This window comes from Watersipora subatra, chromosome 7 (assembly GCF_963576615.1).
Source record: "Watersipora subatra chromosome 7, tzWatSuba1.1, whole genome shotgun sequence".
In the NCBI taxonomy this organism is placed as follows: Eukaryota; Metazoa; Bryozoa; class Gymnolaemata; order Cheilostomatida; family Watersiporidae; genus Watersipora; species Watersipora subatra.
Genome location: NC_088714.1, coordinates 30,638,395 through 30,658,318, shown reverse-complemented (window position 1 = coordinate 30,658,318; position 19,924 = coordinate 30,638,395). Strand labels below are relative to the sequence as shown.

At 36.2% G+C, this 19,924-nt stretch overlaps 1 protein-coding gene across 1 annotated transcript; it reads left to right on the top strand.

Annotated features, from left to right (window-relative positions):
• The first annotated feature begins 326 nt into the window (after positions 1-326).
• On the top strand, positions 327-19,781 carry LOC137399353 (conserved oligomeric Golgi complex subunit 8-like). The gene is made up of 14 exons (XM_068085431.1): positions 327-459; positions 1,111-1,182; positions 1,323-1,447; positions 1,732-1,835; positions 2,227-2,398; positions 8,747-8,908; positions 9,070-9,121; positions 10,170-10,330; positions 10,697-10,896; positions 12,534-12,609; positions 13,077-13,261; positions 16,445-16,613; positions 17,612-17,825; positions 19,286-19,781. The coding sequence occupies exons 1-14, from the start codon at positions 384-386 to the stop codon at positions 19,492-19,494; spliced, it is 1,977 nt and encodes a 658-aa protein (XP_067941532.1). The 5' UTR covers positions 327-383; the 3' UTR covers positions 19,495-19,781.
• Positions 19,782-19,924: the final 143 nt, after the last annotated feature.

The window sequence follows — 19,924 nt, the reverse complement described above, 5'->3', positions numbered from 1 at the left end:
ATTCATCATCTGTAAGTAGCTTGAGTTAGTATGACATAAGAAAAATAATGTGGTTCGTAATGATGCAAGCTTGTTTCTATTTCAATTTCACTTGAATATTCAAATTTGTATCTTCAGTGTGAAAAAACCCATTGAAATGTCATTTTATTAGCGACGAGGCATAGCAGGTTAGCTGTGACGAGGAATGCACTTTTGAGTGTTTGATATTTTTCGCGTTGCGACAACTCCCAATAGCCACGTCTGTCAAAGTTAAGCGAACCCAGTTATTGACAGAAGGTGCGTATTTTTATAACGATTTTATATTGGCTTAGAGGACCCATCACAGCGATCGTGTTTTTATACTTTTGTCCAAGCTTTTTGCACTCTTCAAGTTCAGCTTTTTGATGGCTTCTATGTCTTCTGCTTCTTTTGAAGAAGAAAGCTCAGTATTGACAGCAATATTTGGCGATACACTCGATGGTCTGTTTTATCACGCATTGAAAGATTCATATCTTGTTCGAGAAATAAATTAAATAACCAGTAGTAGCCACTGACATCAGTTTGCCACTACGGGTTTTGCTTGTACAATTTCAACTGCTCATCAAATCAAGTAGGTTGTTGTTTAATAGGGTAAGAGTTTACAACCTAGATTGCTTCATGCATCTGTCAGAGCAGATGGGTAGCTGATCCAGTTAGGAAGAGAGGATGAACAGCTTCAAATGGTTTTGATTGAACAATTTGTTTTTGTAGCTCATGTGATCTTGCCCCATTTTAAAACTACGAGCGATTGTGATTATTTGAAAAAAATTTCTGCTTACTAGAATATAGGCAATGTGTTGTAGCAAATTAACTACCACGTAAATTAATTAGACAAGGTTAAGACAAACGTAAAGTCAGAGAATAGCCATTTCATTTCATCGTGGTCTAATAGTTTGCGTGCTTCGATCATTCGATGGTCAATTTGGGCTTAACGAAATACTTAGTTCAATCGGATTTGCACATTTTGCTTAGACATTAAAGAATTCAAGTGACTCTTTTTCTAAATATTTATTTTTGTGTGTTTACCAAGTGCTCCACATGTAATAACGTTGTTTCACATTCACGTAATAATGTTTCACATTCACGTTGTAGAGTCATGGACAGAAAATCCCGAGTTTGTCAAGTATGTGACGGAATTAACAAGTTATGGAACAGATCGTCTATGTAAGCGTGTAAAAGTGTAATTGTGACTCCTGAGCAATTTTTTTAATTAATGTATGACATTGTTATTAGTTGAATATTTATTGTAAATAATTTCCTTTTTTTTCTTGGGAGTGAGCTTCATAATATAAAATATGTTATAGCTCGAGAAGCGGATCATTTGCTGGAGGAAAAACGAAATGTTGACAAACAAACTGAGGATCTGGCCTTTAACAACTATAAAACTTTTATACAAACAGCAAATTGCTCCAGTGATATATTTAAAGATGTAAGTAGATAGAACACTATTTTATTATTTACTTTTTGTACAAACAAAAAGAAAACTTCTAAAATTCTTATCATTCTATCACTTGTTTATCCATTTTGACTTTCGAGTTTTTATGACTCTAAGAACAGCATTTTGGGAAAGTTAGTGTTGGATAGAAAAACTTTGATGTACTATATGTACATTTGTTATTGGTTATTTTTAAAACCAGAAAGGTCAGCCACAGGTTCCAATGTATTCAACTTTCATTATGCTTCAATATTGGCTTGATGCTGTTTCCATCACAGTTTCAGATCATCGAAGGAAACTTGACTTCTCTTCAAGAGAAGCTTCCAGACTTCTCAAAGGAATGCCAAAGCTTTTTAGAAACTGCTCACACTATCACACAAAGGTTGGCATTATGTATTTGCAGGCGGAATAATATGTATATAAAAATATATGTTTTTTAGCTGTTATAGCGCTTTATGATTTTGAGGAATATTTTTCTTTTATATTACTAATTTGAAACACAATCTTTTGCTATTAGCAACATTGTCTACTCTCATATATCAGAGAAGGTATTTTGTTAAACATCATTAGTTAGTTATAAAAAATAATTTTACTAGTGTGAGTCAAAAATTTACTAGGTCATGGGAATGGTGTCTTATAGTCTTAACTTTGAGTAAAATTAAGGCTCATTCTTAAATTAGTGGGAATAGCTTGCCTCATACTGCCTGGACCTCTTTGTTTATAAGTATTTAGTCTATTTTACTGGTGCCAAGCGAGTTATGTGTATGTGGCAGCCGAAAGAGCAACACGCTGACCCTACAAAAGCACATGCAGCTGCTGGAAATACTGGAAGTCCCACAACTGATGGATACCTGTGTGAGGAATAATTACTATGAGGAGGCACTGGAGTTGGCAGCATATGTGAGAAGGCTGGAGAAGAAGTATAGTACAATCAGTGTCATTCATGTAAGCATCACCTGATGGGGTCTGTACCATAGTCTCTGACATCATTTATAGCACTGTTTGTAACATAGTCTCTGACATCATTTATAGCACTGTTTGTAACATAGTCTCTCACATTATTTATAGCACCCTCTGTACCATAGTCTCTGACATCATTTATAGCACAATCTGTACCATAGTCTCTGACATCATTTGTAGCACCCTCTGTACCATAGTCTCTGACATCATTTATAGCACCATCTGTACCATAGTCTCTGACATTATTTATAGCACCCTCTGTACCATAGTCTCTGACATCATTTATAGCACCATCTGTACCATAGTCTCTGACATCATTTATAGCACCATCTGTACCATAGTCTCTGACATCATTTATAGCACCCTCTGTACCATAGTCTCTGACATCATTTGTAGCACCCTCTGTACCATAGTCTCTGACATCATTTATAGCACCATCTGTACCATAGTCTCTGACATCATTTATAGCACCCTCTGTAACATAGTCTCTGACATCATTTGTAGCACCCTCTGTACCATAGTCTCTGACATCATTTGTAGCACCATCTGTACCATAGTCTCTGACATCATTTGTAGCACCATCTGTACCATAGTCTCTGACATCATTTGTAGCACCATCTGTACCATAGTCTCTGACATTATTTATAGCACCATCTGTACCATAGTCTCTGACATCATTTATAGCACCATCTGTACCATAGTCTCTGACATCATTTATAGCACCATCTGTACCATAGTCTCTGACATCATTTATAGCACCATCTGTACCATAGTCTCTGACATCATTTATAGCACCATCTGTACCATAGTCTCTGACATTATTTGTAGCACCATCTGTACCATAGTCTCTGACATTATTTATAGCACCATCTGTACCATAGTCTCTGACATCATTTGTAGCACCATCTGTACCATAGTCTCTGACATCATTTATAGCACCATCTGTACCATAGTCTCTGACATCATTTATAGCACCATCTGTACCATAGTCTCTGACATCATTTATAGCACCATCTGTACCATAGTCTCTGACATTATTTATAGCACCATCTGTACCATAGTCTCTGACATCATTTATAGCACCATCTGTACCATAGTCTCTGACATTATTTGTAGCACCCTCTGTACCATAGTCTCTGACATCATTTGTAGCACCCTCTGTACCATAGTCTCTGACATCATTTATAGCACCATCTGTACCATAGTCTCTGACATCATTTATAGCACCATCTGTACCATAGTCTCTGACATCATTTATAGCACCATCTGTACCATAGTCTCTGACATCATTTGTAGCACCCTCTGTACCATAGTCTCTGACATCATTTATAGCACCATCTGTACCATAGTCTCTGACATCATTTATAGCACCATCTGTACCATAGTCTCTGACATCATTTGTAGCACCCTCTGTACCATAGTCTCTGACATCATTTATAGCACCATCTGTACCATAGTCTCTGACATCATTTATAGCACCATCTGTACCATAGTCTCTGACATCATTTATAGCACCATCTGTAACATAGTCTCTGACATCATTTATAGCACCATCTGTACCATAGTCTCTGACATCATTTATAGCACCATCTGTACCATAGTCTCTGACATCATTTGTAGCACCATCTGTACCATAGTCTCTGACATCATTTATAGCACCGTCTGTACCATAGTCTCTGACATCATTTATAGCACCATTTGTACCATAGTCTCTGACATTATTTATAGCACCATCTGTACCATAGTCTCTGACATCATTTATAGCACCGTCTGTACCATAGTCTCTGACATCATTTATAGCACCATCTGTACCATAGTCTCTGACATTATTTGTAGCACCATCTGTACCATAGTCTCTGACATCATTTATAGCACCATCTGTACCATAGTCTCTGACATCATTTGTAGCACCATCTGTACCATAGTCTCTGACATCATTTGTAGCACCATCTGTACCATAGTCTCTTACATCATTTGTAGCGCCCTCTGTACCATAGTCTCTGACATCATTTATAGCACCATCTGTAACATAGTCTCTCACATCATTTGTAGCACCCTCTGTACCATAGTCTCTGACATCATTTATAGCACCATCTGTAACATAGTCTCTGACATCATTTATAGCACCATCTGTACCATAGTCTCTGACATCACTTGTAGCACCATCTGTACCATAGTCTCTGACATCATTTGTAGCACCCTCTGTACCATAGTCTCTGACATCATTTGTAGCGCCATCTGTACCATAGTCTCTGACATCATTTGTAGCACCCTCTGTACCATAGTCTCTGACATTATTTGTAGCACCATCTGTACCATAGTCTCTGACATCATTTATAGCACCATCTGTAACATAGTCTCTGACATCATTTATAGCACCATCTGTACCATAGTCTCTGACATCATTTATAGCACCATCTGTACCATAGTCTCTGACATCATTTGTAGCACCATCTGTACCATAGTCTCTGACATCATTTATAGCACCATCTGTACCATAGTCTCTGACATCATTTATAGCACCATCTGTACCATAGTCTCTGACATCATTTATAGCACCATCTGTACCATAGTCTCTGACATCATTTGTAGCACCATCTGTACCATAGTCTCTGACATCATTTATAGCACCATCTGTACCATAGTCTCTGACATCATTTATAGCACCATCTGTACCATAGTCTCTGACATCATTTGTAGCACCATCTGTACCATAGTCTCTGACATTATTTATAGCACCATCTGTACCATAGTCTCTGACATCATTTATAGCACCATCTGTACCATAGTCTCTGACATCATTTATAGCACCATCTGTACCATAGTCTCTGACATTATTTGTAGCACCCTCTGTACCATAGTCTCTGACATTATTTATAGCACCATCTGTACCATAGTCTCTGACATCATTTATAGCACCATCTGTACCATAGTCTCTGACATCATTTATAGCACCATCTGTACCATAGTCTCTGACATCATTTATAGCACCATCTGTACCATAGTCTCTGACATCATTTATAGCACCATCTGTACCATAGTCTCTGACATCATTTATAGCACCATCTGTACCATAGTCTCTGACATCATTTATAGCACCATCTGTACCATAGTCTCTGACATCATTTATAGCACCGTCTGTACCATCGTCTCTGACATCATTTATAGCACCATCTGTACCATAGTCTCTGACATCATTTATAGCACCATCTGTACCATAGTCTCTGACATCATTTATAGCACCCTCTGTACCATAGTCTCTGACATAATTTATAGCACCATCTGTACCATAGTCTCTGACATCATTTGTAGCACCATCTGTACCATAGTCTCTGACATCATTTATAGCACCATCTGTACCATAGTCTCTGACATCATTTATAGCACCCTCTGTACCATAGTCTCTGACATTATTTATAGCACCATCTGTACCATAGTCTCTGACATCATTTATAGCACCCTCTGTACCATAGTCTCTGACATCATTTATAGCACCATCTGTACCATAGTCTCTGACATCATTTGTAGCACCGTCTGTACCATAGTTTCTGACATCATTTGTAGCACCATTTGTACCATAGTCTCTGACATCATTTATAGCACCATCTGTACCATAGTCTCTGACATCATTTGTAGCACCATCTGTACCATGGTCTCTGACATTATTTATAGCACCATCTGTACCATAGTCTCTGACATTATTTGTAGCACCCTCTGTACCATAGTCTCTGACATCATTTGTAGCACCCTCTGTACCATAGTCTCTGACATCATTTGTAGCACCCTCTGTACCATAGTCTCTGACATCATTTATAGCACCCTCTGTACCATAGTCTCTGACATCATTTATAGCACCATCTGTACCATAGTCTCTGACATTATTTGTAGCACCATCTGTACCATAGTCTCTGACATTATTTATAGCACCATCTGTACCATAGTCTCTGACATCATTTATAGCACCATCTGTACCATAGTCTCTGACATCATTTATAGCACCATCTGTACCATAGTCTCTGACATCATTTATAGCACCATCTGTACCATAGTCTCTGACATTATTTATAGCACCATCTGTACCATAGTCTCTGACATCATTTGTAGCACCATCTGTACCATAGTCTCTGACATCATTTGTAGCACCATCTGTACCATAGTCTCTGACATCATTTATAGCACCATCTGTACCATAGTCTCTGACATCATTTGTAGCACCATCTGTACCATAGTCTTTGACATTATTTGTAGCACCATCTGTACCATAGTCTCTGACATTATTTGTAGCACCCTCTGTACCATAGTCTCTGACATCATTTGTAGCACCCTCTGTACCATAGTCTCTGACATCATTTGTAGCACCCTCTGTACCATAGTCTCTGACATTATTTGTAGCACCCTCTGTACCATAGTCTCTGGCATCATTTGTAGCACCATCTGTACCATAGTCTCTGACATTATTTATAGCACCATCTGTACCATAGTCTCTGACATTATTTGTAGCACCATCTGTACCATAGTCTCTGACATCATTTATAGCACCATCTGTACCATAGTCTCTGACATTATTTGTAGCACCATCTGTACCATAGTCTCTGACATCATTTGTAGCACCCTCTGTACCATAGTCTCTGACATCATTTGTAGCACCATCTGTACCATAGTCTCTGACATCATTTATAGCACCCTCTGTACCATAGTCTCTGACATTATTTGTAGCACCATCTGCACCATAGTCTCTGACATCATTTATAGCACCATCTGTACCATAGTCTCTGGCATCATTTATAGCACCCTCTGTACCATAGTCTCTGACATTATTTATAGCACCATCTGTACCATAGTCTCTGACATCATTTATAGCACCATCTGTACCATAGTCTCTGACATCATTTATAGCACCATCTGTACCATAGTCTCTGACATTATTTATAGCACCATCTGTACCATAGTCTCTGACATCATTTATAGCACCATCTGTACCATAGTCTCTGACATCATTTATAGCACCATCTGTACCATAGTCTCTGACATTATTTATAGCACCATCTGTACCATAGTCTCTGACATTATTTGTAGCACCATCTGTACCATAGTCTCTGACATCATTTATAGCACCCTCTGTACCATAGTCTCTGACATCATTTGTAGCACCATCTGTACCATAGTCTCTGACATCATTTATAGCACCGTCTGTACCATAGTCTCTGACATCATTTATAGCACCATCTGTACCATAGTCTCTGACATCATTTATAGCACCATCTGTACCATAGTCTCTCACATTATTTATAGCACCCTCTGTACCATAGTCTCTGACATCATTTATAGCACCATCTGTACCATAGTCTCTGACATCATTTATAGCACCCTCTGTACCATAGTCTCTGACATCATTTGTAGCACCATCTGTACCATAGTCTCTGACATCATTTATAGCACCATCTGTACCATAGTCTCTGACATCATTTATAGCACCCTCTGTACCATAGTCTCTGACATCATTTATAGCACCATCTGTACCATAGTCTCTGACATCATTTATAGCACCATCTGTACCATAGTCTCTGACATCATTTATAGCACCCTCTGTACCATAGTCTCTGACATCATTTATAGCACCATCTGTACCATAGTCTCTGACATTATTTGTAGCACCATCTGTACCATAGTCTCTGACATCATTTATAGCACCGTCTGTACCATAGTCTCTGACATTATTTATAGCACCATCTGTAACATAGTCTCTGACATCATTTATAGCACCATCTGTACCATAGTCTCTGTCATCATTTATAGCACCATCTGTAACATAGTCTCTGACATCATTTATAGCACCATCTGTACCATAGTCTCTGACATTATTTATAGCACCCTCTGTACCATAGTCTCTGACATCATTCGTAGTGTCACCTGTGTCATAGTCTCTGACATTATTTATAGCAAGGTTTATTGTGTCACTTGTAGTGTAGCTTGTATCGTCATCTGCAGCATAGTCTGATGTGGTGGTTGGTGGTAGAAATAAAGTTATATAAACTACTTTAACATAGATCAGGCATATATTAAACTAACTTGGTTTATGTATTTTCCATTTTAGTTTTCATCTTTTCTTTCACCTTTTATAAAACAGTGATATTTTAAGTATGTTTAAAGTTAATTATTTGATCAAGTTTTACATTGAATCTTGTAAATTCTCATGTTAAGGTTGTTAAAAGCTGATGTTTGACTGCAAGTTCAGATTGGTGTAAGTAGAACTGTAGGCTGTATGTTGATGTACTCCTAACTAGAGGTTTAACAGCACCGTGAACTGTTCACCGTAGTTGTTGTTTGTTGCAGACGATCTGTGACGAAGTGAAACGTTGTACGCAGTTATTGCTGGCCCAGTTGCTCCAGCAGCTGAGATCTGAAATACAATTACCAGCTTGTTTAAGGGTGATTGGTTTTCTCCGTCATATGGATATTTTTACTGAAGCAGAACTTCGACTAAAATTTTTACAGGTAGAAAGTTGTCATTTCTTGCTTTTAATGTTATTGTGGCTAAGGTGATAGCTAAGGTGATATAGTTATATGTTGCGCATCACTCGCTGTCATTGGTGCGCTGCCTGATTTCTTATAGTTCACTTAATTATTGGTGCATACACTCTATCTTTCTCTTCCAGGCTAGAGATTGCTGGTTCCAGAATGTTCTCTCTAGCGTACCCAAGCATGATGGTAAGCCAAGCATGGTTGAAATATTCTCTGAGACAGTTATCATTTCATCTTAATGTTGCCAGATTATTTTAACCTGTTGAACAAAGGCATCCATGTAATCTTTTTATATTAAGTTCTGTTACTCTATTCCACATTCTATCCACATCTCAAGGCACCATTCATACTAGTAGAAGTTGGTATCATTTTTTATATCAGGCATTTGTTCTAATGCATTACTATTTGTATACAGACTATGGTGCTGGCACATTGACTGTAAAGTACCTTATGTTGTTGGTTGAGGCTGACAGCTGATACAAGCACACAGGATATTTCACTAGTACTTTTAGTGATCTGAACTTAGCTATCACTCGGAGAATAAATGTCACAGTTGAATAATTTATTTAAAAATGGAACAAATCAATAAAAATCTAATTTTTTAATTCTGTTTATAAAAGTCCATTGGAAAATGGCTTTACATTTTAAGGTTAGTAATTGTCTGCTTTTTGTGATGTAATCATGTTGTAACTCTCTAGACATTTTTTGTCAGTTGAGTTGCACAGATTCAAGCGACACTTAGAGTTGAAGATAGTCATGATAAAATACATACATGCAGATCTCCTGTCTCTGAAAATGTCAACATGGAGTACATGTTACTAATATGGGCGTATTGCTTCCAGATTTGCACACATTTTTTTCATATTATTCAATGAGTCTAATGTGATGTACATACATGTATACAATCTGTTAGAATGATTCGTAGGCTCATCTGCATTTTCAACACTTCTTGTACCACTTGAGAGTTTTAGAACATTTAATATTATGTATTTTTTTTAAATATTCAGCTCAATATACACACTCAAGGTCAGACAATTACCAAGCTATGGGTGTATGCTATTATGTCACCAGAAGCTTGGATTTATAATGGATTCAAGATCTCAACTTAGAATGGAGAAATGTATTATAGGTTCACAGTCTTCGCATAGATGTTGTGATGTCACATATAATCTGAGGTCTAAGTTATAGGTTTTGTACTTGTTGAGTAATGTAACCGCCCACTTGTTCCTTGCAGCCTACACACACTTAGCTAAGGTGATAGAGTTGAGTCGGGTTCATCTCTTTGACATAATCACTCAGTACAGAGCCATTTTCACCGATGATGACCCATTGGTAAAACAAACGAGTTCTGGCCCCAGAGAGTCACAGCTTCTGCAAAGCTGGGTTCAGCGCAAAGTATGTCTCTTATCTATTGTCCATTTTGATGTAAAGTTTTAACTATTAATTTGTTATTATTGTTGTTGTTAAACTAATTGTTTTAATTGTTGTAGCATGGAAACTAGCAGTAATAGTTTTAAAAATTTTTGATAGCCATGAAACTCTAAAATCAATAGAATAAAATTGAATCAATTGATATAAAATATAGAATAAAATTGTTAAAACAATGATTTCATTGTGAGCTGTGTAATCTCTGCATTAAACACTCTCAGATGTGTATCACGCAGCTTATTTTATAGCAGCTGTATTGCAAACATAAAATACAGCAAACAATTCTTATGTCATTTACCTGCAGCTTCATCACTATATTTATTTTGTGTTCAGGTGGACCAGTTCTTAGATAGCCTAAAACGTGACCTGGAGCAGGGCGTGGGCAGCAGGTTGGATTCTCTGCTCGGTCAATGTATGTACTTCGGGCTATCCTTCAGTAGGGTCGGGTGTGACTTCAGAGGGCTGTTAGCTGAGATCTTCCAGGATGCAGCTTTGAAGCACTTCACTCACTCTGTACAAGCTGCCAATGTCAAGTATGCCTTCCGTTAGCCTTTACATACATATACCCTAGGACACTTATATTTCGCTAGTATTTAGTTTCGTGAGTAGCACACAGAGTAAAATTTCGCTGCAACTCAATTTCGCGGCACTGATGAGTGCGAAATTATAGTGGTGTGAAAATAAATGCAGTGGAAAAAACATTACATTCCTCAGGTCCAGTTCACTAATAAGAAAAAAATTCAATTTGGGAATAGTTCGTATTTGTAAACCACAGGTTGAAATGTGTGGGTGAGATCGACAATTCAATTTGATCACTTGCTGCCATTTGTTTCTTAGACTATCAATGACATCTAGGTCCCTCCCGCCGTGACTTTCACACTCGAATCCCAAGAAGAAGAAAATAGATAGGTAACAACCAACTTCACAACCAAAACTGTATAACCCTTACGCTGCCATAAACGCATTTATGCGTTTTCTAGGGGCCACTGACATAAACGCATTTTCTGACTTTCTCAGCAATTGTCTGGTAACCTGATTTTATTATTTGTTGACCACATAACCCACGGTCTTTAAGTGTTTTATGAAATTGACTGTGTTGTTCGAAGATTTCTCTATAAAATCAGCCTAAAACAACGAAGCAATTTTAAACTTTTGTTTGAGAATTTCTAATCTAAAAACGAACATTTTTCTGTGAGTTCATTAACTACCTCGCGCGAGTCATAAAACAGGTAATTAGTTGTTGATGACATAATAGCCAGTTTAGATTTTTGTGATTATACAGATAATTAAAGTAGAACTTGAAAAATACTGTATACATATCATGAAGCAATATCGGCAATTTCGGTAAAATGGCTGGCACTAGGCCGGTAACCAATTTGTACATGATTGGCAGTGAAAGAGATAATGTGGTTGGACCTGATGAGGGTTGATATTGTTTTTGGATGGTAATAAAATTCATCACTACAATAATTATTCTTCAATTTTACGACTTCACCTACCAGACTTTCATTCTCATCAGTTACAAATTCGGTGACTAAACTGATATTGCTTTGCCATGCTGCTCAGTTGGTGTATTAGCTATAATGAGTTTACCAGAAATTTCCCATTTATCCTAACCACAGACGAAAGTTGCCTGCATTTCTAATATTACGATTTTATTGTGGATATCAATGAACAAAGCTATTTAACTTCGCGTTTTCGCTCATTCGTTATGATAGTTTAGTTTCGTTCATTAAATTTTCGCGAGAGGATTACACCGCGAAAACGCGAAAGTTAGATGCCGCGAATACATAAGTGTCCTAGGGTATACATAGATGGTGGTATTTCAGAGTCTCATTTGTCTTCGAAAGTGTCTATATCAGCTATGTGTCATCTGTTAGTCCAAGTGGCTCTATCTGAGGACTTTGTCTCTGTGTCTGAGAAAGTGTCCTCTGTTCAGAGGATTGGCCTCTGTCTAAGGCAGCAGTATATTTAACAGATCGATAATCAAGAAAAAAATGGAACAGCTAAAATTTAGTAGAGAGAATATTGCTACATGCGGATGATTATACCATGACAATAGCTCAAAATAATGCAATAGTGTTGAATGGAGAGACTCTGAAACAATGAAAACAAAGCATCCATTCATTTAGCATTTAGAGTCAATTATCGTATTATGTTACCTCCCCAGGTATGATAAGACTATGGAGACATACACTCTGGTCCTCAAGTCCTCGCATCAGGCTACCAGCTATCTCACCATGGAGGTAATTCCTTGTTATCCTCTAGTCAGGCTCCCTACTATGGACCACTAGTACATGTTTGATATACCGCTTCCCTTTGCTATCCTTAATTGATAGCCCCACATTCTATGTGCGGAATCTTCTAGAAGGTTGTACAAACAAGACACGATGGTGGTGCTTTTTGTCAAGCTCTGTGTGGTTATGAAGAGCATTAGTTATAGCGGTGTACTTTACTAAGTAGAAGCATCCAACGCTTGTAATGTGTGTCTATTGTTGTTATATATATATATTATATATATATAAAAGCATAAAGTTATTACATCAGCTCTACGTTGATTTTACAAATCATTAGGCACACTTTTATTGCAATATCTATTGTCATAATTTAGTGGTTTCATTAAATGCTTAGAAATTCTGGCTGTCAATAGGTGACTTGGAATTTTGTTCCTTTGTAGTACATTTTGTCAGATTACTTGATCAATTACATTTAGGCCGACATATTGAATCCACCCTCCAGTCTGCTGCAGTTTACACCTCTTGGTTTATACGTCAATGATATCCTAACTGCACTCAATGAGCTCCGACTCTGCGCTCCTATCAACATAGCTGCTGATGTCACACACTGCTTGAAGATGTCTTTGTGCCAGCTCTGTGATACCATCAGCAACTTTTACAGGTATTGAGATGCTACAGGCTCTGTATGAGCAGCTCAAATAAAGGTCTAAGTCAGGGGTCTGCAACCTTTTCCACTCAAAGAGCAATTTGGACCCGTTTTCTGCAGGAAAGAACGCAGTAGGAACCACAAACCCCCTTGGATTTTTTAAATTACAAAATACATAAATACTACATTTAACATTTTTGTTTAGCTTTTAATGCTTTTATACCATGTTTACAACATAAAACGAAAATGTATGGCTTATATAATGATGTAACTGCTGAAAAAAAATTACACTTTTGCAAAGAAAAATAAAATAACTAATAATATTTTGATCATAACGTGTAAATATTACATTGTTTATAAGGTTACTTTTAAGAAAAATTGCAACTTCATGTTTAATTCAGTCCTTCTTTTATCAAAACGCCGAACATAAATTCTAACTGCAGCAAATGTCATTCATGCATCAATTTTTGCTCAAATTAGCCTTACGCATAAGTTCTAAAATGGCCTTTTTTCTCTCATCTCCCACTGGATATTTTTTAGCAAAGGCTGCGTGTTTATTTTGAAAGTGTCTTGCGGCATTGACTTTTTGTTTGCAAATTTCTCATTACATATTAAGCAAACTGGTAAACCAGTCTCATCAGCAGTGAAAGCAAATGAATCAGCCCTCGTAGGATTAAATGTTCTATTTTCTTCTGTAGTTTTTCTTTCCTTAGTATTCACCAATGTTTGCCTCCCTCTGGTTAAAAAATCAAGAAATGTCGTGTCGGTTGGTGCAATGTTGGCGGTTTTATTTGCACATAAATAATGATGCATAACAAGTGACAATGTTTGATTTATCACCATAATTACAATTTTCAAATTACATTACAAAATCTAGTGATAAAATTTCTATATTTTAAAAAGGAAAAATCCAAAGTCAGAGGGAGCCGCAGTGAGGGGATGAAAGAGCCGGATGCGGCTCAGTAGCCGCGGGTTGCTGACCCCTGGTTTAGGTGGTATCTCTTGCCAGCACAATAAATGGCAAACCTTTTTAGTCATGCCATTGGTTTGATGAGAAAATGGCTGGATGTTATGTTATTGTATCTGTTAGTTATAGGAACTTCTGCTTTTTTAATAATTTTCAAAACTTTGTGAAACTGCACATGTTAATGCACTAAATCATATTAAATTAAAACAGGCAATATTCATACAAACAGCAATGTATTAAATGATATTGATTATAGATGGGTCTAAAAAATTTAGTTGTAGTTAAAATAAATTTATTAACAAATGCATTAACTGTGAATAATGAAAAGTGGTGCAGTTTTGTTCATATTTAATGATTGTGGCTAATTAAAAACAACTTAGATTAAATTTATTTATTTGAAAACAGCAAATTAAAAAAAAAGGTAATGAAAGACAAACAAATGCAAAAGGCAATATTAATTAATGATAAAAAGTACATACTTAGGTCGTATACTGCAATCACGGCTAAAATAAATTTTTAAAAAGGAAACAACTTTTGCCTTTCAAAAAGTGGTAATATAAATCCGATAATAGAGATCAATATATAATTGTTGCAAAATTGTGAGCACAACTCCAAAAATAGAAAATTATGAACCAACATTTTAATAACCAATAGTTTACAATTAATGCATTTTAACTAATCGCTATTCACTGAACATACGACAAAAATACAAACACTTCATTTTATATATAAAGATTTATTCTTGATATGGTTTTACATCGTCCATACTCTTCCTCTATAGTGGTGGTCAAATAGAGGTGGCGGGTAAATAGAGGTGGCGTTCAAATACAGGCTGGCGTTGTATTTTTCAAATGGCTTGTCAGAATTTTGGGAAATAAATTTAGCCCTTTTTTGACGACGCGAATGTCACTTATATTTTGCACTCTCATTCCCGTGCAGTGACATTACTCCTTTTGGATGCAATAAATCTGCTAACTTACCTTTAACTTGTTAAATAATTTGGTAATAAATATACATCGAGAAACCGAGAAATATCTCTACCAGTTGATATCTATTGCTTGCAATCAACCTGCGATGTTATTATAGCCTTTATCCTGCTTTGTAATTTTTTGGAGGTTTCAATTTTCATTTCCTTCTAAATTTAAGGACATTTTCATTTTATGTTTATATTTAACAATGTTGAATATAAAATCATTGCACTCCTTGATATGTTTGCTACAGTTTGCAGCCAAAACTAGCTATTTATGTACAAGAGAAGAGGAGTTCAAGCATTTTAAGATCAGATTACTGCAATGATGCTATCAAATAATATGCTATATATATGCTAATTTGTAAATTATGTAACAATAATTTATCAAACGTTACAAATATGTATTCAAAAGCAACTGACATAAACGGACCATACTTATAATACATGGAAAAGCAAAAATTATCATTTTTGAAACAAAAATGTTTCCATCGTTTGCTCGGCCAGTTGCGTTTTGATTGTTGAACATCTTTGGGTTGTTCAATACCTTTCACAATGTCTTCTGACCTCAATTCTTCTTCTTTACTGCTGAACTAATCGATATTGACGTCCAAACAATTTTTTGAGCAGAACCAAACTTTTACGCATTACATTTTCCACACATGCACCGCATAAAAGTTTTGTTTGCTAAGCGCAACTTTTAGCCTAAAACTAGTTGTTCATATACCATCTTAAATGTAAACCGTTTTTCATATACTTCGAAGTATCATGACTGCATTAAACAAGGAACTACTATTAGCCTCATCCAGTTATTAATTATTTCTATGGTGTTGCTTTCAAAGTTTTAACGAAGAAAAAACCAAAAGCCTTGTAGTTGGCCAACGGGAGAACTAATTGTTATCGATGTGAATAATTCATTATTAATTAATACAATTTTGTGGGCACTTTCCTACTGATCACTTGTATTATGGGCTCGTAAAGATCTAAAAATGTCAAAATGGTGGTCAAATGGAGGTGGCGTTCAAGTGAAGGGCTGCGCTCTATTTTTCAACCTTTTTCCTATAGTGGCATTCAAATGGAGGTGGCGTTCAATTAGAGGTTTTACCATATTTGATCCAGTATATGGCGATTTTTACATACAAAACAGAACTCAAATCACTTCATACGTAGGGGTACAGGCTAGGCGTTGCTGGCGTGTGATAAATTTAAATACTGCCAACATTCAGTATATACACTAAATCATTATTATTTTCTTTTGTTTTAGACTTGAACATGACTCATTCACTGATGAGGAACAAACAACTTTCTGCAGAATGTGTGAAGTTTTTGCTACAGACCTCATCTCGCACATTAATAAGTGCTTGCAGGTGCTCTTTTCACCCACGCACATTGCTAAAGCTGTTGGAGTGACGCCTCAGCAACTTCAGGCTATGGTAGGCACTTGTTTATTAGTGAATAGGTGTTTGTAGCTTTAGAGGATGCTCCAACTTGCTTCCATGTGTTTCTGCCAAATCATATTAAGATGGTTTTAATGTTTGTCAGACAGGACAGGTAGTTTAAAGAGTTTTTACTCTACTTACAAATAGAGCTTCACAATTTCCTAAAATCATCAGACAATTTGATATTGCACATTGGCAATATCGAATCATGATATATCGCGAATCATCTATCCTTCGTTTTTTCGTGACGTCATTTCATCGTTGTCAGCCATCTTTATAAACAATTTTATCATTAAAAACCCGAAGCCTTTGCAATGAACTTTTGAAAACAATGCTTTTGTTTGCAATTTTTTTATTTTAGTATCAAAACAACACCAAAAAGTACTATTAAATAAAAAAAACGATCGTTTTCTATAAATATGGCGGATTTTTTGTGAACGAGCGCATGTGCGAACGGCTTGGCGGCGTAAAAAAACGATGGATTTATAGACATATCGAGTATTGTTATTATGTAAAAACCACTTGTAAATTTTTGTTAATATTTATTTGTATATTTTAACTTGACATGAAACTATTTTGTGTTCGTGATAATTAGAAACATTTCATGAATGCCCATGCGCGTGGAAGGATATGGAGTGAGCGTATTATAAAGCTCGAAAGCCCATGAATCTTAGTTGCAGTATCGCTCACTCTGAAAATTGGGAGGTGCGAGATAAATCACCATTACACAATTATATTGTTTATATGATTGGCGATATCTCTTTAAATGGTGGCAATTTTCAAATCGTCTACCTTCAAAATCGTCAATTAAATCTACAATTAAATCAAATTAGCCTACAATTAAATCGTCATATCACGAAGCTCTACATACAAATAGCTCTGCTCACATATCTATGCTCAAGCAAATTCCTTACTTTCGTTGTGTATCTCCACCTGCCTCTATATATTCCGGCTTGTCCTCACATCTGCTCTAACAGAATTTGCCCTTGTAGGGTTCTAGAATTTACATGGTGGACAGTGACGAGGTGGTCACTCCTCTGAAGGAGTTTTTGCCGGATGATTCTGTACCAACGATGACTGAGCCCAACTCTGGCAGCGTTGCTACTGAGCTTGCTGACAACGAAGAGGAAGTTAGTAACGGTGATGGTGAAAAAGGAGATAGTCAAATGAATGTGCAGAGCAAACTGGAAGAGGAGAGTTTAAACGGTAGAGTCCATCAGTCTTTTCTTCTTTTAAAATATTACAACTTTACCAACCACTTTTCTCATAATCTCAGAATCTCAACAACATGGCAATGTTCTAATCTAGCGCTGCACAGAATCTGGTAGATGAACTTTTGACCAACCCGCTGTATATACATTTGCAAATATTGTTAAAGAGAATTCTCTACTTATTTCTGGCAATTGTTCTACTATGTTCAACAATAATATTAATGGATATTACTGTATGCTTTGAATTATATTTTCCATTGAATTTTAACACTTTGAAGCCTAGCTTTGTATATAGAACCAAGCTCCTTGATCCTAGCGAGTATTAACAACTTTACATCAACTGTGACGGTACTTTTAATAGTCCGATTCCTTTTAATTGAGTATCATATTGAAGCTCTGAGCTTTTAGAATTTGATGAAAAAATAACAGAAATCAACTGGTAAAGAGTTTTTTCACAGCTTTTTAAAGAAATTTCACACTCTTTCAAAGAAGTGATATTTTAGAAGTAACTGAAGAAACATAATGATTGCAGTACACCGAGTCTGATCGAGTGTTTATATTTATTATGAATAGAAACAAATCGTTTTAGTGCAAAACTCTTGTTGCTGGCGATAAGTTTTCTAACTTTGTTTATTTTTTATCCTTAAATTAAAACTTTCAGCCAATGTGTCTTTAGAAACTAATATTTTGTTAGGAGCCATTTTTCATTTCTCACTCGGTTAAAAGTGTCCTTAGTACTACGGTGATATCTCGAGGATTAGTACTCCAATCGATTTGGAACAGCGGTATTATACTCGAAACATGAAAAGTGTGCACAAAGTGACAAAACTTTTGTAAATCGAAAGTACGGAAAACAAAGCGAAACTCTGCAGCCGAGTTTACTCAGGTGTAGGGTCAGGCGGGAAAACAACTCCCTGAATTGCCTCTGGCCCAGGCTTCAGTGTTAAATTATAGACTTTGGTTTAGAAAAAATGAATGTATTGATTAATGTACAGCTCTTTGCCTTTGGTACTAGAAAAATGAACAGTTTAATTAGTTGGTAGTATAGACAGAGGCTGGAGGCTGGTTTGTGTAAACGCACATCAAAAATGTGAACACCTGCTTGTTATGCTAAACACATTGTTTCATTGACTCAGATTTAGTTTTTAATATTTTTGTTTTCGATCCTTTTGATTCAGATTGAGACAACTCCTAGATGAACAAGTTTTAAAAGACATTCAACGTTTCAGCCTTCAACTAGATCTATAAGTTATACTATTTTACTTTTGGGGACATCAGGAACGATTAGATCTAAAGCAATTTCACTAATTGCTAGTCTTTTGTATTCTACTTTTATAGAGCATTGTTATTGTCATTTCTGCGTTCTGTTTCACCACTTTTCATGTAATGAAGCTTTTCAGTTGATTCTGTTTCTGTATTTAGTTTAGAACTCTGTGTAACTTTGTACTTATGTAGGAATTGAAGCTGCAGCCGATGATGTCAAAGGAGACACTGTCAACAACTCGCGGGCACGTGTCAATTTTAGTTTGAATGAAATTGAAGATGAATTGGAACCATTGTCAGATCAATTGCTAGCCAAACCCACTGAGATACCAGCAGCCGTTGTGGGAGATGACTCACCATTTGACAATACGGAGCAGGTGCCTACTGGTACAGGTTCATAATTACAAAACTTGTAGTTATTTGTGGATTTGAATGAGTTTGGCTATTTTGAATAGCTGAACAATGTTTTTTCTCATAATGCGATTGCGCAATAAAATTATTTGATTTGCGATATTGTTTCTCTATATATCCCCAACTTTCCTTCATATTATTCATTATCTTTAAATAAATTAAAATAAATTGAAATTATTAACCCATCTTTATTTTTCAACTAATTTTCTCAACAACCAATCCAATATTTAAACTGCTGTTATGTTATATCATTATTTCTCCAACCGAAATGGTTGATCAGGATGAATTCTTCTTTGGAATATATTCTATGACAACTTTATACAGATGGTAATCGTAGGTTATCAGCATTACTATATTACACTGGGTGAATGCCCGGCATTGCATGGATAATAAGATACATGTAATTGAGCTTGAGTTAGT

Bases quoted from the DNA above. Each gene is read 5' to 3' on its own strand.
- LOC137399353 (XM_068085431.1), top strand. From the start codon at position 384: ATGGCTTCTATGTCTTCTGCTTCTTTTGAAGAAGAAAGCTCAGTATTG. The intron at 2,399-8,746 runs GTAAGCATCACC...TGTTTGTTGCAG, and splicing joins GTACAATCAGTGTCATTCAT to ACGATCTGTGACGAAGTGAA. The intron at 13,262-16,444 runs GTATTGAGATGC...CTTTTGTTTTAG, and splicing joins ACCATCAGCAACTTTTACAG to ACTTGAACATGACTCATTCA.